Source organism: Erinaceus europaeus, chromosome 13 (assembly GCF_950295315.1).
Source record: "Erinaceus europaeus chromosome 13, mEriEur2.1, whole genome shotgun sequence".
Lineage (NCBI taxonomy): Eukaryota > Metazoa > Chordata > Mammalia > Eulipotyphla > Erinaceidae > Erinaceus > Erinaceus europaeus.
In genome coordinates, this window is record NC_080174.1 from 4,989,406 (window position 1) to 5,010,651 (window position 21,246).

Below are 21,246 nucleotides of genomic sequence, written 5' to 3' on the forward strand. Positions count from 1 at the left end.
CCAGCTGACTCCTCTTACCTCATTAGAAGCTTTCCTTTACCTGCTCTCCTGACTCTGCTTGACTTATTTTATGCCTCAGAACTCGAACACTTTACTAACAAACCTAACAAATCTACTCTGCCATCAAAAAGATGGTATTGGGCAGGAGTAGACAGCATAATGGTTATGCAAAGAGACCACCATGCCTGAGGTTCCAAAGTCACAGGTTCAATTCCCTGCACCACCATAAGCCAGAGCTGAGCAGTGCTCTGGTAAAAGTTGATATTGTGTCCTTCAGGAAAAATGGAGGTGATGATGCCTAGCATAGTAGCTAAAGAGATGAAAGTCAACTGACTACCAGATGGTCTTACTCCCATGTGGAATCTAGACAACTGATACACATGGACTTGCACACACACACACACACACACACACACACACACACACACACACACACACACACAATCAAACTTTTTTAAATGTTCTGAGAATTATGGTGGCTATCTTTAGGAGGATGGGGACACAGAATTTTGGTGGTGGGTGCAATGATACCTTGGAATCTCACACTTTTTCTTGAGACCGACAGAAAGAGGCAGAGTAGAGAGAAACCCCCCAGCACGGTCCCTCCATCATCCATGGTGCTCCCATGAAGAGCCGGGAGGTCTCACTCCAGGTCTCACACGTGAAGGACATTCACTCTGTCAGCTGAGCTATCTCCTAGTCCCAGTGTATGTCTCCGGTCTCCTCTCCTGGCAGAGATGCTGGATTCTGTGTTTGCAACGTCTTATGAGCAGATGAGCTGTATCCAGCTTTTAACTAATTCCCCTGTTTTAGATAGATGGGCTCAGACCGATTGATTTAAAAGATTTTTTAAACTTTATTTGATTAGATGGGACAGAGAGAAATTGAGAGGGAAGGTGGAGAGAGTGGAAAAGGGATGAAGAGAGAGAGAGAGAGACCTATAGCCCTGCTTCACCACTCACGAAACTTTTCCCTACAGGTGGGGATCAGGGGCTTGAACCCTGGTCCTTGTGCACTGTCATGTGTGTGTGCTTAACCAGGTGCACCACCATCTGGCCCCCAAGCCAGTTTCTTTACAATTCAGACCCCTTTTAACATCTCTGAGGAAGGAAGCCCTGTAACTAGTTGGCTGGCTGCCCTGCAGCCTGTGAGGTCCCAGTGTCTTAAGTGTTTGAAATTCAGGCTGAAGCACGTGGCAAGGTGGGTAGAGGACAAAGAAGGTACCACCTGGAGGGAGGGAGTGAGCCTCCCCTGACCCCATCCAGGTTCATTCCAACATCCAGGCTTAAGAGAAATACACACAGAAATATTGGTGTGTGTTATGTGTCAAGTTTGTGTGTGAACTTTACCTTCAACAGGCCTGAGAAGTTTTCATTATTAATCATTATAATAATAATTATTATTATCCTCAGGAGGACTCACTGCTCTGATACAACTTCTTCAGGAAGAGAAAGATGGGGGGATGGGTGGTGGCACAACAGGTTGAGCGCACATGTTACAGTACACAAGGACCCAGGTTCAAGCCCCTGGTAGGGAAAAAGCTTCATGAGTGGTAAAGCAGGTCTGCAGGTCTCTCTCTCTCCCTGTCTCTCTCTCTCTCTCTTTCTCCCTCTCTCTCTCCTCCTCCCTTCTTTATCTCTCTCTGTCTATCCAATAATAAATAAAAATAAAAAAGAGAGAGGGAGATACCTGCAGTGTTTTCTTTTAAAGATCATTCTAATTTTTTTTTTAATTTGCTTACTGTTTATTGGATAGAGACAAAGACACTGAGAGGGGAGGGAAAGAGAGAGAAAGAATCCTGCAGGTCTGATGCACCAGTTCGGAAGCTCCCCCCAGGTGGGAAGCTGGACCTCAATCCCCAGTCTCTGGACATGCCAACCTGTGTGCTGGGCCCGGTGTGCCACCTCCTGGCAGCCCTCCCCAGTTCTGTGTCACTCTTTCTGGGGTAAACAACCTGGCATGGGCTCCCTCACCCAGCTCCCTGGCCCCCAGAATTCAGAGACCCTCCCCACATGCTGGTGGTGCTCAGGCTACGTGCCTTGAGCCTGGCCCCCCGAGTGTGAGGAATCTGAACACCTACCTGCTCCTTGTCCAGTGTCTGAGGAGAAACCTTGTGGAGTTTCACAACCTGGCCTGACCAGCAGCCTGGCTCGCCTTCTCACCCACTGCCCTCTGGCTCAGAAAGATGCCTCCCTTGTAGCTGGGAGCTACTCTCTACCCTAACCCAGCCTTCCAGCCCGTTTCTCAACTCTGACTCCATCTTCCCAGACAGTATTTTTAGACCACCTGCATGTTAGCTGTCAGGCTCAGGCAAAAATTACTAAAGTCATGGGCCCCTTGAAACAGACCTAAAAGAGACTTCTTAGCCTCTTCCCAAATGAAGACCCCCTAATTTCATCTGCTCTATTCCTACCTTTAGGGTGCCGCTTATTAAACAATCTATCCTGCTTTATATCTTACTGCCTTCCAGCCATCAAGTTGCAGATGCTACTATGACACCATCCTGACTCCCCTGGGCAGACAACCTCACTAATGTTCCCAGAACCTCACTTCCCCAGAGGTCTGCCTCACTAAGGAAAGATAGAGAGAGGCTAGGGGTGTGGATCCACCTGTCAACGCCCATGTCCAGTGGATAAACAATTACAGAAGCCAGCCCTTCCACCTTCTGCCCCCCATAATGATCCTGGGCCTGTGTTCCCAAAAGGATAAAGAATAGGGAAGTTTCTAATGGAGGGGGTGGGATATGGAACTCTGGTGGTAGGAGCTGTGTGGAGTTGTATCCCTCTTATGCTACAATCTTGTTGATCATTATTAAATCACTAATAAAAAATTAAAAATAAAACAGACAAACAAGAAAAAAAGATCTGAAGTCTTGAGACAGGAGAGGTAGGATCAGGGACTCCAGGTTCCTTGTCCCTGTATGGAGTGGGGCTCTGACTCCTCTTATCTCTTTCACTCCCAGGGCACTTCTGTTGGGTAGGGAAGCTGTGGGAGCAGGCCCTGACTTAGTTTCTGATTCACTCATTCATTTCTTTTTACTTTTTATGACAGACCACTTTGTGACTCTGGCTTATGGAAGTGCCTGGCATTGAACCTGGGACCTCAGAAATTCATGAGTAATCCTGATTCATTCTTGTTTTGTTTCTGTGGGGGTTTTTGTTTGTTTGGTTGGTTGGTTGGTTTTGGTTTTAGTCTTTTTTGTTTGTTTGTTTGTTTTTTTACCAAAAGCCCTGTTCAGCTCTGGTTGATGGTGGTGCTGGGGATTGAACCTAGGACCTTGGAGCCTCAGGCATTGTCTTGATGCATTTTTGTTTTGTCTGTGTGCTTTGTTTTTGTATTAGTGTTTTTTGTTTGTATCCATCCTAAACAACTTTATCTGAAAAACAGGAGGACTCGCTTCTTTCCCCACCACCCACCCCCCAATGTTCAGGGGAGACGGGAGAGAAGTCCCAGGCAGCGAGTCTCCAAGGCTTCTTGGGGCAGAACCAACCTCAGCAGCACAGCTCCCCCCCGCCTGCTGCCCGTCTGTCACACTGTCACAGGGGGTGACACTGCCCCACCTTGCAGTTCTGCCCTTGGCACGGAGGTCAGAAAGAGACAGGGTGGAGGTGGTGGAGCTAAGATCAAAGCCACTGCAGGTGTGTGTCTTAGGAGAAAGAAACCAGGAGAGCCTCAGTTTCCCCACCTCACTCCCATGTGAGCTGGAGTGTGACATCAGAGAAACGCCCCATTTGACAAAGGCAGAGGCTGGCCCCACTGCCCTCTGTCCCCTAGGGCAGAGGGAAGGACAGTCATCCCTGAAGAGCAGACTGAAGACCTCCATGCCCTGAGTCTGAGAGCTGTGTGATGGGCCAAGTATTCCCGGCAGACCCATGGAGCTCTCTCCCCAGAGAGAGAGCACATCTTAGAAATTTTTTTTTTAATTTATTTATTCCCTTTTGGTGCCCTTATTGTTTTACGGTTGTAGTTATTATTGTTGTTATTGATGTCATCGTTGAGGGAGAGAAAGACAGACACCTGCAGACCTGCTTTACAGCCTGTGAAGCGACTCCCCTGCAGGGATTTCGCGCCATGTGCGCTTAACCCGCTGCGCTACCACCCGACTCCCTCTTAGGAATATCTTAAGAGCATATTGCCATGCACAAGGACCCAGGTTCAAGCCCCCTGTGCCCACCCACAGGAAGGAAGCCTCAGAAACAGTGAAGCAGGTTTACAAGTGTCTCTCTGTGTGTCTGTCTTCCTCTTTCCGTTCCTCCGTCCCTTTCAATTTCTCTGTCTTATCAAATTAAATAAATAATTTTTAAAATATCTAAAAAAAAAAAACTCAGCAAAAAGAAAGGAGATAATCCCTCTCTAGAGAGAATGAATGAATGAATGAATGAATGAATGAATGAATGAATTGGCCTCATCCTTTGCATCTGTATGAACCCAGCACACTCCTGAAGTGACAACCCTGACCAGGTAAGAAACTGTCAAACATCATCAATGGGGGGCTGGGGGAGTACTGCTGACTCTCCCTCCCTCCCCTTGGGCAACAGTCCAGGGACCCTCAGGGTGAGGAGGCAGCCAGGCCCAGCTCAGCATTCTTTGCAAAACAGAGCCCTGAAGCCAGGGAGGACATCAAAGCATGCAGACCCAGCGGGGACTGGCTGGGCGCCCTGTTTGCAGAGTTCGAGTCACATCTGGCCACGTGTCTGGCCCCCACTGCACCCTTCAGGCCCAGGGGGGCAGATAGGAGCAGATTCATTTCCTGGCCCCAGGGGTTCCAGGGCGAGATTAGCTGGTAGGTGTGCACAGAGGCTGGGGTTCAGGTTCCTCACCTGGGCTACACAGACCGGGCTCATTTCCCTGGACAGGCGGGTGGTCACGCTCCAGGAGAGGGCAGGTGGGGGTTAGGACAGGGGGAGGTGGCATCTCCTGCCTCAGGCACAGGCCCACAGGAGGAGGCTGGAGGCTGGGAGCAAAGGCTGCTCTGAGCTCTGGCAACTTGCTCACACTTTGGCTCCTGTTCAGAGCAGGCGCTGAGCGGGACCAGCTACGGTTCACCCACCTTCCACCGTTCTCTGCCTGCCCTGAGCCTCTGCCCCAAACCCAGCCGCCGTCCGCCGACCACCGCTCTCCACTACCCTGAGTTGCTGCCCCAGGCCCAGCTGCTGTCCACCGTCCGTCGACCTCTGCCCATCCTGAGCCGCTGCCCCAGACCAGGGAAGCATGGCCAGCGTGGACCAGGTCCTGGGGCAGGTGGGGGAGTTCGGAAGGTTCCAGAAGCAGGCCTTCCTGCTCCTGAGCCTGGTGTCGGCGCTCTTCGCCCCCATCTACGTGGGCATCGTCTTCCTGGCCTCCACGCCCCCCCACCGCTGCCGGAGCCCCGGGCTGGACGAGCTGGCCAGGCGCTGCGGCTGGAGCCCGGCCGAGGGGCTTAACTGGACGCTGCCCGGCCTGGGGGCGCTGGGGCCGTGCCACACCTACGACGTGGACTGGAACCGCAGCCTGGGCTGCGGGGACCCCCTGGCCGGCCTGGCCCCCAACGGGAGCCGCCTGCCGTTCGGGCCCTGCCTGCACGGCTGGGTGTACGACACGCCGGGCTCCTCCATCGTCACCGAGGTGAGTGGCGGGCGACTGGGTGTGGGGTGGGGTGGGGCAGATGCCGTGGGGTCACCTCCCCCTGGGCGGCCGGCCCTGTCCCGGGTGCTCCCCACTGTCCTCACTTCAGGCCTGTGGAGAGTCGGGCCTTAGTGAGCAGGGCCGTGCTCCCGCTGGGAGCTGGAACCTAAGAGCGAATGGGGGACAGAAGGCGCCGGGCGGTGGCACACCCACAGAGCGCACATGTCACCAGGCGCAAGGCCCCGGGTTCAAGTCCCCGCCCCTCACCTGCAGGGAGGAAGCTTCACAGCACTGAGGCAGGTCTGTAGGTGTCTCTCTCCCTTGACTTCTCTGTCTCTAACAAAAAGAACAGAGGAGAAAAAATAAGAAAGAGATGGAGAGAGGAAGGAAGGAAGAGAAAGAGGAAAAGTGGTCCCAGGAATGGTGGGCTTCTAGCCCAGCAATAACTCTGGTGGCAAATTTTTTAAATATATTATTTATTTATAAGAGAGAGAACCAGAGACCATCACTGTGGCATCTGCCAGTTCAGGAACCCCTTGCTCACAAGCCCAAGTGATCTATCTGCTGTGCCAACTCCCAGTCCACCCCCTTAGCAAATTTTTTATTATTATTTCTTTATTAGGGAATGAACGTTTTACATTCAACAGTAAATACAATAGTTTGTACATGCATCACATTTCTCAGTTTTTTTAAGCAAATCTTTAAAGAAGAAGAAAAAGAGTTTTTAAAAAAGAAAACACGGATTGGGCAGATAATACCCAGGACTTGAGTGATAGCAGCCCCCGGCTTTGTCCCCGGCATGCTTCAAAAATCAGTTATCTTTCATTCCGCCTTTCTTTGTTTAATATTTTTAACTTTATTTTTCATTTGATAGGAGAGAAATTGAGAAGGAAGAGTAGATGGAGAAAGGGCGAGAGAGAGAGAGAGAGAGAGAGAGAGAGAGAGGTCAGTACTACTTCCACGTTCTAGAAGCTTCTCCCTTGTAGGTGGGGAGCAGGGGCTTGAACCCGGGTCCTCATGCATGGTAACACCTGCGCTTAACCAGGTGCACCACCACCCAGCCCCCTTTCATTTGGTTTGTAAGCAGAGAAAGAACCCAGCTTGCTGGCACTTAGCCCTGCCCCCCCACCCCACAGCCGGTTTCCAGCAGAAACACCTGGGCTGAGTCTGCCGGGCTGCCAGCTCACCGGCTCTCTCTTCTGCTCTCCTCACCCTGGGCAGTTTGACCTGGTGTGTGCCAATGCCTGGATGCTCGACCTGTTCCAGTCGGCTGTGAACATGGGCTTCTTCATTGGCTCCATGGTCATCGGCTTCCTGGCGGACAGGTGGGTAGATGGGGGGGGGGTGGGAGGGCTGTGGGTGTGGGGGGCACAGGGCTCCCTCCGTGCTGTGCTAGCAGTCAAGACACTGTCTCTACTGCCTCCACTCGCTGGGGTCCTGGAGAGTGTTCACCCATCTGTCAACACTTAACACCTGGGGCTGGGGACCAGAGGGGCCGGCAATGGATAACCCTGTCTGTTCTGTTAATTTGTGAGTCACTCCGTTCTGCCCTCTGCCTGTCCATCCTGCAGCCCTGCTGGTGTAGACTCCACGGCTGTCCTCAGCCCAGAGCATCTGACTCACCTAGGGCTGGGTGAGTCACCCCGGGGCAGGTGTGGCCACACGCAGGACATCAAGATAAAAGCTGCTGAGAGGGCTGGTGTCCTTCTCGGGGAGGGACAGAGCTACCTGCTGCCTCTTCTGTCCCTGGAGGCCAGGAGAGACCAGCCAGTCCACAGAAGCACGCCACCACTGTCCTGTCGGGGGGCTCATGTCCTTAGAACCCCAGCGTCACCGTGAAGACACTGCTAGGTATTCTTATGCTTTCTTAAGAGAGAAAGGGACATTTTTCTTTTTTTTTTTTTTTTGCTTTGCTTTTCAAAATTTATTTATTGTGACAGACAATACCTTTAATGCACTAGCAATAAAATCTTAAATAGAGGGGCCGGGTGGTGGTCCACTTGCCTGAGCGCACACATTACATTGCATAAGGACCTGGGTTCAAGTCCCTGATGCCCACCTGCAGGGAAGAAGCTTTTACAGCGGTGAAGCAAGGCTGAAGGTGTCTCTCTTTCTCTCCCCCTTTCTGTACCCCCCTCTCCTCTCAACTTCTCTCTGTCTCTAGCCAAAATAAATAATAAAAGATGTTTACAATTTTTAAAAAAGGAAAAAAAATCTTTAACCTTCACTAGAAATGTTTCCAGTAATGAGAGTCTTCCTTTCCTGGGAATCTTAAGTCTAATGTTCTATTTAAATGTGCAATTCAGGGACAGGGAGAAAGTAGAGTATTAGCACCAGGACTTGCATATCAAAGGTCCCAAGTTCGATTCCCAGCACCACCAACTCTGCCCAGAGTTGAGCAGAGCATTAGCTCACCAAGGAGAACGCACATGCGGCTTGGATTTGAGCCCAGCACAGCCCGGGAGGTGCCGTGGAACGAGGCAGGGGAAGCCCCAGTGCTGTGGTCTATCACCACCTACCTATCTGAGTGAGGGAGTGAGCCAACACAGTGAAATCAAGGCATGAAAACCAACATGTCACACAAGTCCAGGACCAAGACCACAAGGCAGTGGCAGTGGCACCTTCCCAAACCCTGGTGATGCTGTTTCCTACTCTTTATCTGTGAAACACTTTGGGGAGAAATGGTGAATGGAAACAGTTACTGCACTTCTGACTTTAAGAGCAATGTGTAATTAATTATACAATAATACAGAAAAGCAAGCAAAAGACTAAAACCTCTTAATCCTGCTACCCAGAGAGAGACAGCTACAGGGGACATGGATTTCTTTCTTTCTTTTTTTTATTTTTATATATCGCAACCAAGGTGCAGGCACTATGAACCCAGTGCTCCCGGTGGCCATTCCCCCCTCCCCTTTTTTTGTTTCTGTTTTATTTAATAGGAGAGAAGTTGAGAGGCAAGGGAGCGATAGAGAGACACCTGCAGCACTGCTTCACAACTTAGGAAGTTCCCCCACTGCTGCTGGCGAGCGGAGGCTCGAACCTGGGTCTTTGCTCATCGTGATGTGTGTGTGTTCAACTGGGTGCACTCCCGGCTGATCTCTTCTTTTCTTAATACACACTTTTTCTTTCTTTTCTTTTTTTTTTTTTTTTACCAGAGCCCTGTTCAGCTCTGGTTTATGGTGGTGCAGGGGATTGAACCTGGGACTTCAGAGCCTCAGGCATAAGAGTCTCTTTGCATAACCATGATGCTATCTTCCCACCCTAAACACACTTTATAGTTTTTAGAGAGAGAGAACAGAGCTCTGGTCCACCATCTTGGGAGAATGTTCTGTTTTTGTATTATTAATTAATTGATTCATTAGGACAGAGAAATAAATTGAGAGGGGGTGGAGACAGAGAGGGAGAGAGAATGGAAGGCACCCACAGGCCCGCTTCACTGCGAATGAAGTTCTTCCCCTGCAGGTGGAGACGGGGGCCTTGAACCCTGGGTTCCGCTCTTGGTGACTTGTGCACTCCACTGGGTGTACCCTCCCCAGCGCCTCTGCTGGGTTTCTGTTGTTCTTGCTTTGCGTGAGGAGCGAGGGGTGCGCCCAGCCAGGTGCTCTGCTGAGTCACCTCCCAGCTCCTCAGAGAAAGATGCGGGGAGTGGACGGTGGCGCACCTGGTGGAGCGCACATGTTACAGTGCACAAGGACCCCGGGTTCGAGCCCTAGATCCCCACCTGTAGGGGGAAGCTTCCTGAGTGGTGAAGCAGTGCTACAGTATCTCTCTCCTTCTCTCCTTCACGTACCCTTTCTCTCTGTCTCTATCCAAAATAAGTAAATGCATTTTTTTTGCCTCCAGGGTTATTGCCGGGGCTCAGTGCCTGTACCACCAATCCACTGCTCCTGGAGGCCATTTTTTTTCCTTTTTTGTTGCCCTTGTTTTTTTTTTATCATTTTTGTGGTTATTATTAATGTTGTTGTTGTTGGACAGGACAGAGAGAAATGGAGAGAGGAGGGGAAGACAGAGAGGGGGAGAGAAAGAAAGACACCTGCAGACCTGCTTCACCGCCTGGGAAGCGACTCCCCTGCAGGTGGGGAGCCGGGGGCTCGTACCGGGATCCTTATGCCGGTCCTTGTGCTTTGCACCACGTGCGCTTAACCCGCTGCGCTACCACCCGGGCCCCGTAAATGCGTTTTTAACTTGGCCATCAGAGCACATTCCAAGTGTTTATTGTAAGCGTCCTGTGCACCAAGCCTTGTGTTTGGATGGTTTCTTCACTGTCTTTAATCTCTAGCCACCCAGTGAGAGAGTGGCTCAGAGCTAAGACACTCTCCACAGAGCTGCAAACATGGTTTCTCCACGGGGCACAATCACACACACAGACAATTCATATCTCTGGGCAGCATAAAAACATATTTATACTTCTCAAACAAGTATTTCTGGCCCTTCTCAAATACATATTATAGTTTGTAGAACTGGGGCTTCAATTTCACTGCTCCCAGACTTTTTTCTTTTGTCACTCAGCTAGAAAGACAGAAACGGCAAAGAGGGAGGGGGTCAGGGAGGGCACAGTAGATAAAGCGTTAGACTCTCAGACATGAGGTCCTGAGTTCAGTTTCCAGCATTGCATGTGCCAGAGTGATGCTCTGGTTCTCTCTCTCTCTCCCTCTCCCTCTCTCTCCCTCTCTCCCTCCTTCTCTCATTGATTAACTAATCAATCCTTTAAAAAGAAAGAAGAAAAGGGAGACAGATCACAGCACTAGAGTTTCCTTCAGAGTCACGGCACTCTCATGTAGTGTTAGGACTTGAGCCCCGGCCAAGAGAAGACGGCCTGTGCCCTTACTCGGTGAGCTACCCCTCTAGCCTGCCGTCCCCAGTATTAAGCGAGGGGAACGCGAGCCTGCGAATAGAATATCAGATGTAAATAGACCATCACCTTTGACTGCCTGACACCACAAAACTCACTAAGGGGTTAAAGATTAATAATGTCCGTGAGCTGCTCACGGCCCTGGGGGCATCTGTCCTCATAGCAGTGGGGCCCAGAGCACCTGGACAGGGGACAAAGGGCGTCCTTCCCTCAGCCCTCCCCTGCCCTCCCCTGCCCTGCACCCCTCCTGTTCTTGCGGCTTATCCCAATCTAAGCTCTTCCTGGGACCCTACCAGGAGGCTTGCTAGGGGCAGAGGGAGGTCACTGGCTTTAGTTTTTGTTGCCACAGAGCCAAGCTGACTTGTTTGGGGAGGTCCCTGAGGTCCTGAGGGACATGGAGTGTTGGTCCAGAGTCCTCCAGAGTCCAGTCCCCTGGCCCCCATAGGGGAGCACCTTCCCTCTGGCTGCCCTCCTGCCCCAAGCCCGGCCTCCCCCTCCCATTACAGTGTGCGTGTGCGTGATTTTTATTAGTGGTTTACAAGATGATAATGTATGGGGGGAGCTAACTGGCTGAGTTTGTCTCCCCAACATTTAAAAGTCCGTCATGCGTAATCTCAATGAAGAACTGAGAAGAGAGCATGATTTTCAAGAATTTTAAACTTTTATTCAAGAAAATTGAGAATATTAACATGTTAGGCTAAGACAGGGAGAGGAAGAGAGAGACAGAGACAGAGAGAGAAAAGCCCCTCAGAGCTCTTACATCTCCAGTGCTCACCTAGGAGAGAGAGGGAGAGATGGAGAGAGAAAGAGGGGGAGAGATAGAGAGAGACAGAGAGAGATAGCGATAGAGAGAGAGCAAATGTGCCCACATCTGCAGCTTGTAACACCCAAGTTCAGTAAGTATAGGATTAGAGCCAATGAGAGTTAAGACATTCAGGTGCAAACATTCTTAGGAGACTGGGACTGTCACACTCCTTGAGAAATACCTGGGAGGATAGCACTAGAGGAGAGTGTGGGACTTGAGAACTGGATTACCGCAGAGTGGCTCCTTAAATTAAAATATCACCTAATTAGCTGGACCACATTAATCTGACCTGGGAGCCACGTCTACTGACATTTAATAAGGAGTCTGTATGGCCTCTGGGTCCCTGTCAGTTTAAACAAACTCTGTCAGTCCATAAGACCAGCTGTCATCTATGAAGAACCATCAGATTATGTCCTTAAAGCTGATTTGTCTGAGCTGTAAAGATCACAGGAGGTCCCTGTGAGAAGCTTGTCACTGAGAACAGCTGGGGAGATAGCACCATCGGCAGAGCACTGGGCTTGCATGTGTAAGGTTCCTGGTTCAATCCCCAGCACCGCAGGCACCAGAGTGCTACTCTGGTTTCTCTCTCTTCTCTGGCTCATGTAAAATTCTCCCTCGTGTGTAACAATAAACAAACAGACAAAACCTTACAGAAAACACGCTAAACCATATGCAGCTAGAACATGCTGAAGGCTGCCTTGGAGAAGGCAGGGAGGGCGGGCTGAGGGAATTGGAGAACCAGTGTTTCTGTGAGGTGTCTAAGTGACTGCATCATCCTAACCTCCTGGTGAACCATTCTGAACAGCCAGGAAGGTGATTCAGTAACAGAATACAATTCTTGCCAGCATGAGGCCCTGGGTTGGTGGAAGCCTTTCCCACATGAGGACACCGGGGCTGGGTTGATGATTCACCGGCAGGACAGGAAGCCTTGAGCCCAAAGTGAACTCCCAGTCTCCGTGTTTTCCGTGTCTCCCTGTCTTCCGATAGTCTCCAAATCCCTAAGTGGATGGAAACAAAGTCTTTAAATAAGGCGTGTGAGAGCTGCCCAGCCGGAAGTCACCACAGCGAAGGGTGACCACACGGGAAGTGGCCACAGCAGTGTGAGAAGCTTCCACGGAGCTCCCCACCCCAACCCCAAAGTACCACCAAGTCCAAAAGCAAAGATGGAAGGGCCAGAGACCTAGCTCAGCTGGTAAAGTTTAGGGATTTCATGCCTTAGGGTCCCACCTTGAACCCCACCATCTCCTGCTCCGGCTTCTCCTACCTGGACTCTGTCTTATCTGAGATAAATAAAATAAATCTGAAAGGCTGGGCACTGGTGCAGCCACATTACACATTACCAGGCTCAAGGACCCGGGTTCAAGCCCCCGGTGCCTACCTGCGGGGGTGGGGGGTGGGGGGCTTCATGAGCAGTGCAGCAGGGCTGCAGGAGTTTCTCTCTTTCCATCTCACTCACCTCCCTCTTCCCTCTTGATTTATCTCTATCTCTAGCCAAGAAGCAAACAAATAAAATATTTTAAGATAATTAAATAAATTTGAAAATAAAAAAACAATATGCAGGGTGAAGTTGAGTCACTGAGTTGAGCACTGAGTTCTGTCTTCTCTAATGCAAAGTCTGTCCTGGGGGAGAGGTCACTCAAGACCATCTGTGCACCCCTGTGTTCATAGCTGCTTTATTCACAACAGCCAGTGAGTGGACACAGCCCACATGCCCACCGACAGATGACTGGGTAAAAGAGTGCTATATTCCACGAATACTACTCTGCAATTGAAACAGATGGTTTTGTGTCCTTTGAGACAAAATAGAACTGGAGGCGACAATGCTCACCAAAATAACAGAGAGATAAAAATGGGGGGTGGATAGCACAATGGTTATGCGAAGAGACTCTCATACCAGAGGCTCCCAAGTCCCAGGTTCAATTCCCCGTACCACCATAAGCCAGAGCTGATAAGTGCTTTGGAAAGAGAGAGAGAAAGAGAGGGAGAGGGAGAGGAGGGGAGAGAGAGAGAGAGAGAGAGAGAGAGAGAGAGAGATGAAAGGCAACTGCCAGATGGTTTCACTCTAGAGCTCTGGAATCTGTAGATCTAATTCACATAAACTTGGAAAAAAAAAAATCAGAAGCAAGCAAGTTGTTTGTAAGATCCGTGAGAACTCTGGTGGATCTCTTCAGGAGATAGGAGGGTGGGGAGGGTCGTCCTGCAATCTTGTGACATATTATTAAGAACAAAAAGAGCTTTTTTAAAGACCATTTGTTCAGGAGGTGGGAATAAAGATGGCAGACGCACAAGGTGCGCTGGGAGAGTCTCTTCTCTCTGCCCCCACCCTGCTCACTCAAAAGGAAGCCCAACTGGAAGCCAGTACCCCTCCTGTACCCCACCCCTGGAAGCCAGTACCCCCCCTGCAGTGGCACCGTTCAGGTTCAGGGGAACCCTCCTCCTGCTGCTCCTTGTCTAGCTTCCATGAGGGCCCCTCTCCCTCCTGAGTCTGCCCTAACTCCTTCCCTTTCTCTGCCTTTGGCCCCTCTCAGGTTTGGCCGGAAACTCTGCCTCTTGGCCACCATCCTCGTTAATGCTTCTTCCGGGGTCCTCGTGGCCCTCTCGCCCTCCTACACATGGACACTCATCTTCCGTCTGATCCAGGGGCTGGTCAGCAAGGCCAGCTGGCTAATCGGCTACATCCTGAGTGAGCATGTTTGCACTGTGGACGGGGGGGGGGCAGGGGGAGGGCTGGTATGCCTGGTTGAACACAACTACTGCAATGCACAGGGACCTGGGTTCAAGCCCCTGGTCCCCACCTGCAGGGGGAAGCTTCGTGAGTGCTGAAGCAGGGCTGCAGGTACCTCTCTGTCTCCTCTTTTTATTTCTCCCTTTTCTTCTCAATTTTTCTCAGTCTCTACCCAATAACAAACTAAATTAAATATATATATTTAATTTTTTAGTAGTGATTTCAGAATAGACAAGATTGTAGGGTAGCAGGGGTAAAATTCTAAACAGTTCCCACCACCAGAGTTCCATGCCCCATCCTCTCCATTGGAAGCTTCCCTATTCTTTATCCCTCTGGGAGTCTGGACCAAAGATCTTTTATGGGGTGCAGAACGTGGGAGTTCTGGTTTCTTTAACTGCTTCTCTGCTGGACATGGACATTGGCAGTTTGTTCCATACCCCCAGCCTGTTTCTCTCTCTCCCTAGTGGGGCAGGGCTCTGGGCAGATGAGGTTCCAGACACACTGGTGAGGTCATCTGACCAGGGAAGTCAGGATGGCATCATAGTAGCATCTGCGACTTGGTGTGTGAAAGGCAGAGAACTATAAAGCAGGACACAATGATGAATAAACAGGAACCCAAATGTAGGAACAGAGCAGACAAGAATAGGGATTTTCTGGTGGGAAGAAGATGGGAGTCCATTTCAGGCATGTTACCAGGGGCCTAAATGAAACATGTAGACTTTTAAAGAATGTTTAGGATGGTAGCTCTTAGAAAAAGGGACAGTGTGGCCCAAAGGCAGCTCTGCAGAAAAGGGGGTTCAGTGTAACTGCAGAGTGGGGAAGTTGGTGCCTTCTGAGTCAAAGGAACTCTGGAAATCCCTTCAACCAGATCTTTCTGCAGCCCTTCAGACATCAACCATGACCCCAAGTGCAGAGAAAGAGACATTCGGACGGGCAGAATAGCTCGCTTGGATGGTACGCAGCTGTGCCAGGACACAGCCCGGCTTTGATGGAAGTCAGCCTCTCTCTCTGTCTCTGTCTCTCTCTCTCTCTGTCTCTCTCTGTCCTGTCTCTCTCTCTTCTGCCTCCCACTTTGGAGGAAGTCTCACTCCTGTGGTCTCTCTCCCTCCCTCTCTCTCTCTTTCCCTCTCTCCTGCCTCCCACTTTGGAGGAAGTCTCACTCCTATGAAGTCTGTCTCTCTCTCTCTCTCTTTCCCTCTCTCTCTCTCCTGCCTCCCACTTTGGAGGAAGTCTCACTCCTGTGGTCTCTCTCCCTCCCTCTCTCTCTCTTTCCCTCTCTCTCCTGCCTCCCACTTTGGAGGAAGTCTCACTCCTATGAAGTCTGTCTCTCTCTCTCTCTCTCTCTCTCTCTCTCTTTCCCTCTCTCTCCTGCCTCCCACTTTGGAGGAAGTCTCACTCCTATGAAGTCTGTCTCTCTCTCTCTCTCTCTCTCTCTCTCTCTCTTTCCCTCTCTCTCCTGCCTCCCACTTTGGAGGAAGTCTCACTCCTATGAAGTCTGTCTCTCTCTCTCTCTCTCTCTCTCTCTCTCTTTCCCTCTCTCTCCTGCCTCCCACTTTGGAGGAAGTCTCACTCCTATGAAGTCTGTCTCTCTCTCTCTCTCTCTCTCTCTCTCTCTTTCCCTCTCTCTCCTGCCTCCCACTTTGGAGGAAGTCTCACTCCTATGAAGTCTGTCTCTCTCTCTCTCTCTCTCTCTCTCTCTCTCTCTTTCCCTCTCTCTCCTGCCTCCCACTTTGGAGGAAGTCTCACTCCTATGAAGTCTGTCTCTCTCTCTCTCTCTCTCTCTCTCTCTTTCCCTCTCTCTCCTGCCTCCCACTTTGGAGGAAGTCTCACTCCTATGAAGTCTGTCTCTCTCTCTCTCTCTCTCTCTCTCTCTCTCTCTCTCTCTTTCCCTCTCTCTCCTGCCTCCCACTTTGGAGGAAGTCTCACTCCTATGAAGTCTGTCTCTCTCTCTCTCTCTCTCTCTCTCTCTCTTTCCCTCTCTCTCCTGCCTCCCACTTTGGAGGAAGTCTCACTCCTATGAAGTCTGTCTCTCTCTCTCTCTCTCTCTCTCTCTCTCTCTCTCTCTTTCCCTCTCTCTCCTGCCTCCCACTTTGGAGGAAGTCTCACTCCTATGAAGTCTGTCTCTCTCTCTCTCTCTCTCTCTCTCTCTCTCTCTCTTTCCCTCTCTCTCCTGCCTCCCACTTTGGAGGAAGTCTCACTCCTATGAAGTCTGTCTCTCTCTCTCTCTCTCTCTCTCTCTCTTTCCCTCTCTCTCCTGCCTCCCACTTTGGAGGAAGTCTCACTCCTATGAAGTCTGTCTCTCTCTCTCTCTCTCTCTCTCTCTCTCTCTCTCTTTCCCTCTCTCTCCTGCCTCCCACTTTGGAGGAAGTCTCACTCCTATGAAGTCTGTCTCTCTCTCTCTCTCTCTCTCTCTCTCTCTCTCTCTTTCCCTCTCTCTCCTGCCTCCCACTTTGGAGGAAGTCTCACTCCTATGAAGTCTGTCTCTCTCTCTCTCTCTCTCTCTCTCTCTCTCTTTCCCTCTCTCTCCTGCCTCCCACTTTGGAGGAAGTCTCACTCCTATGAAGTCTGTCTCTCTCTCTCTCTCTCTCTCTCTCTCTCTCTCTCTTTCCCTCTCTCTCCTGCCTCCCACTTTGGAGGAAGTCTCACTCCTATGAAGTCTGTCTCTCTCTCTCTCTCTCTCTCTCTCTCTCTCTCTCTTTCCCTCTCTCTCCTGCCTCCCACTTTGGAGGAAGTCTCACTCCTATGAAGTCTGTCTCTCTCTCTCTCTCTCTCTCTCTCTCTTTCCCTCTCTCTCCTGCCTCCCACTTTGGAGGAAGTCTCACTCCTATGAAGTCTGTCTCTCTCTCTCTCTCTCTCTCTCTCTCTCTCTCTTTCCCTCTCTCTCCTGCCTCCCACTTTGGAGGAAGTCTCACTCCTATGAAGTCTGTCTCTCTCTCTCTCTCTCTCTCTCTCTCTCTCTCTTTCCCTCTCTCTCCTGCCTCCCACTTTGGAGGAAGTCTCACTCCTATGAAGTCTGTCTCTCTCTCTCTCTCTCTCTCTCTCTCTCTCTCTCTCTCTTTCCCTCTCTCTCCTGCCTCCCACTTTGGAGGAAGTCTCACTCCTATGAAGTCTGTCTCTCTCTCTCTCTCTCTCTCTCTCTCTCTCTCTCTTTCCCTCTCTCTCCTGCCTCCCACTTTGGAGGAAGTCTCACTCCTATGAAGTCTGTCTCTCTCTCTCTCTCTCTCTCTCTCTTTCCCTCTCTCTCCTGCCTCCCACTTTGGAGGAAGTCTCACTCCTATGAAGTCTGTCTCTCTCTCTCTCTCTCTCTCTCTCTCTCTCTCTCTTTCCCTCTCTCTCCTGCCTCCCACTTTGGAGGAAGTCTCACTCCTATGAAGTCTGTCTCTCTCTCTCTCTCTCTCTCTCTCTCTCTCTCTCTTTCCCTCTCTCTCCTGCCTCCCACTTTGGAGGAAGTCTCACTCCTATGAAGTCTGTCTCTCTCTCTCTCTCTCTCTCTCTCTCTCTCTTTCCCTCTCTCTCCTGCCTCCCACTTTGGAGGAAGTCTCACTCCTATGAAGTCTGTCTCTCTCTCTCTCTCTCTCTCTCTCTCTCTCTCTTTCCCTCTCTCTCCTGCCTCCCACTTTGGAGGAAGTCTCACTCCTATGAAGTCTGTCTCTCTCTCTCTCTCTCTCTCTCTCTCTCTCTCTCTCTCTTTCCCTCTCTCTCCTGCCTCCCACTTTGGAGGAAGTCTCACTCCTATGAAGTCTGTCTCTCTCTCTCTCTCTCTCTCTCTCTCTCTCTCTTTCCCTCTCTCTCCTGCCTCCCACTTTGGAGGAAGTCTCACTCCTATGAAGTCTGTCTCTCTCTCTCTCTCTCTCTCTCTCTCTTTCCCTCTCTCTCCTGCCTCCCACTTTGGAGGAAGTCTCACTCCTATGAAGTCTCTCTCTCTCTCTCTCTCTCTCTCTCTCTCTCTTTCCCTCTCTCTCCTGCCTCCCACTTTGGAGGAAGTCTCACTCCTATGAAGTCTGTCTCTCTCTCTCTCTCTCTCTCTCTCTCTCTCTCTCTTTCCCTCTCTCTCCTGCCTCCCACTTTGGAGGAAGTCTCACTCCTATGAAGTCTGTCTCTCTCTCTCTCTCTCTCTCTCTCTCTCTCTCTTTCCCTCTCTCTCCTGCCTCCCACTTTGGAGGAAGTCTCACTCCTATGAAGTCTGTCTCTCTCTCTCTCTCTCTCTCTCTCTCTCTCTCTTTCCCTCTCTCTCCTGCCTCCCACTTTGGAGGAAGTCTCACTCCTATGAAGTCTCTCTCTCTCTCTCTCTCTTTCCCTCTTTCTCTCTCCTGCCTCCCACTTTGGAGGAAGTCTCACTCCTATGAAGTCTCTCTCTCTCTCTCTCTCTTTCCCTCTTTCTCTCTCCTGCCTCCCACTTTGGAGGAAGTCTCACTCCTATGAAGTCTCTCTCTCTCTCTCTCTCTTTCCCTCTTTCTCTCTCCTGCCTCCCACTTTGGAGGAAGTCTCACTCCTGTGGTCTCTCTCTCTAACCATACATATTGCCACCAGAGTTGTCGCTGGGGCTCATTTCCTGCACTACAAACCCACTACTACTGGTAGCCATTTTCTTTTTTTTTCTTCTTCCTTAGTTTTATTAGACAGGACAAGGAGAAACTGAGGGAGGATTGGGAGACAGAGAGGGAAATGAAGATAGACGCCTAAAAACCTGCTTTACCACTCATGAGGTGGACCCCCAACAGGTGGGGAGCCGGGGCTCAAACCTGAGTCCTTGTGCTTGGTGATTTGTGCGCTTAACTAGGCGCATCACCACGGGCCCCCCCTTGTCTCTCACTCTTTCTGTCAGAAAAAGTTGGCCCAGAGTGGTGGAGTCCCCACAATCAAGTAGCAAAGACAGATATTCGTTCAGAAGCAAGCTTTAAGCTTATTCTCTGTTTTAAAATACTTTGATACATATAGATACTTTTTTCTTTAGGATGAATTTCTATTTGGCATGTAAGTAGTCGAAGTCTTTAAATGAACATAAAAACAAAACCTCTGCGAATCAGAGGATACTTCGCGTTCCAGGCTGGGAAACAACTCACTTGATAATGTGTGTTGCTTTGCCAGGTGTGCGACCCAAGTTCAAGCCTGACCCCACCTCACTGAAGGCAGCTTTGGTGTTGTGGCCTCTCTCTCTCTCTCTCTTTCTCTCTCTCTCTCCCCATTTCTACTTCTCTTGTCTGTCTTTAAAATGTGACACTTCAGAAACCTTCCACCTTCTGCACCCCATAATGATCCTGGGTCCATACTCCCAGAGGGATAAAGACTAGGGAAGCTATCAGGGGAGGGGATGGGATATGGAGTTCCCGTGGTGGGAATTGTGTGGAATTGTACCCCTCTTATCCTATGGTCTTGTCAATATTTCCATTTTATAAATTTAAAAAAATAAAAAATTAAATAAAAAAACCTGTGGGGGTCTGGAACATAATGAAATCACATGTATATGTCAGTGACTATACTGTAAAGCATTAATTCACCTCAATAAAAATAAAGTAATAATAAATAAATAAATAAATATGCTATTTTAAACTATAAGAAAAATGTGACACTTCCCTCAACCATATGTTACAGACTTTATATGTCTGTGGAACTGGGCTCATAGCATGGAACAGTTTGAAAATTATACCATGTGTTGTGGGATAGTGATTCACTGGCCTTTGGAAAATAAAGAGCCCTGATTTATAGTATTTCCTGACTTAGAATATTCCACAACTGACTTTAATACACCAATAGGTTTAGCAGCTTGCAAATTTGCAGAAAAATCTAAAAATCAGTTCTTGCAAGCTAAGACTTGTTGACTTTTAATGGGTTTCAAGCCATTCACACACCGACTGGGTTGTCAAGACAGTGCTGGAGTCATTTAAGAGAGCGGGACAGATTAAAGTGTATATTTACGAAGAAAAATCATCTGAGGTCTCATTCCAGCAGGCAGTCCGGTCTAGTCAGATCTTGAATTACCGCTGCCTTCTTGCTCGAGACCAGATGCTTTCATCCGCATCAGAACCGTCTTTTCTGTGAGTGTCTGTTTCAGACACTGTGCTCCTGTTGGCAGGACGTACTCCCATCTAATGTGGGTTTGTGAAATCATAGTTCAATCCCCAGCAACAACTAGACTGAGGTAATCCCCACAGAAATCTTCTCTCAGAGGAACATGGAGAAAACTCGAGGATTTGGATGCCATTCTTGAGGTCGGCATTCTAGTCTCCTCTCAGACTGAGATGGAGACAGAAACTCAAAAATATGGGCCGGGTGGTGGCGCACCGGTTAAGTGCACATAGTGCTGAACACATGGACCGGCGCAAGGATCCGGGTTCAGGCCCCCACCCCCCACCAGCAGGGGTGACACTTCACAAGTGGTGAGGAAGGTCTGCAAGCATCTGTTTCTCTCTCCTTCTCTATGTCCTCACAATTTCTCTCTGTCCTGTCTAAGAAAATGGAAAAAAAAGATGGCCTCCAGGAGCAGTGGATTTGTAGTGCTGGCACTGAGTCCCAGTGATAAACTTGGAGGTAAAAAGAAAGGAAGGAAGGAAGGAAGGAAGGAAGGAAGGAAGGAAGGAAAGTAGGGGAGGGGAGGGGAGGGAGGAGAGGGGGAAGAGGAGGTGAGGAGAGGAGAGGAGAAAAGAGAGGAGAGGAGAGGAGAGAAGAGGAGAGGAGAAAAAGAAAAAGAAAAGAAAGAAAACTCTAGAATATATGGGGTCTGATAGTGGCACACCTACTAGAACACACACGTTATAATACACAAGGACCTGGGTTCAAGCCCCCAGTCCCCACCTGCAGGAGGGAACCTTCATGATCGGTGATACAGGGCTGCAGGTGTCTCTCTTCCTCTCCCTCTCTTTATGTTTTCTTCTCAGTATTTCTCTATTCAATAAATAAAATAAAGACTTTTAGGATAAATGACTTTCTTAAAAAAATGGGAGCTCTAGAATGTGGGTGGCATCTATGAAGTGGCCGTCCAGTTTCCGGAGATGGACAGCCAGTCCCTGGTCGTAGGACGCGTGTTGACCATTGGGCTCCTCTCTGCAGTCACCGAGTTTGTTGGGCTGAGCTACCGCAGGACAGTGGGCATCCTCTACCAGGTGGCCTTCACGGTGGGGCTCCTGGTGCTGGCCGGCGTGGCCTACACCATCCCTCACTGGAGGTGGTTGCAGCTCACCGTCACGCTGCCCAACTTCTGCTTCCTGCTCTACTACTGTGAGTTCACGGGGCCTCGGAGACAAGCCAGAGGGTCCTGCTTGG

General features: G+C 50.0%; 1 protein-coding gene across 1 annotated transcript in view; it reads left to right on the forward strand.

Moving 5' to 3' along the window:
* Nucleotides 1-4,946: 4,946 nt before the first annotated feature.
* LOC103125407 (solute carrier family 22 member 2) overlaps nt 4,947-21,246 on the forward strand; it is a 40,743-nt gene continuing 24,443 nt past the window's right edge. The window contains exons 1-4 of the mRNA XM_060205118.1: nt 4,947-5,604; nt 6,826-6,929; nt 13,790-13,944; nt 21,034-21,235. Of these exons, the coding sequence (XP_060061101.1) occupies nt 5,212-5,604; nt 6,826-6,929; nt 13,790-13,944; nt 21,034-21,235 (854 nt within the window). The 5' untranslated portion in view covers nt 4,947-5,211. The remainder of the gene's footprint in view (nt 5,605-6,825; nt 6,930-13,789; nt 13,945-21,033; nt 21,236-21,246) is intronic.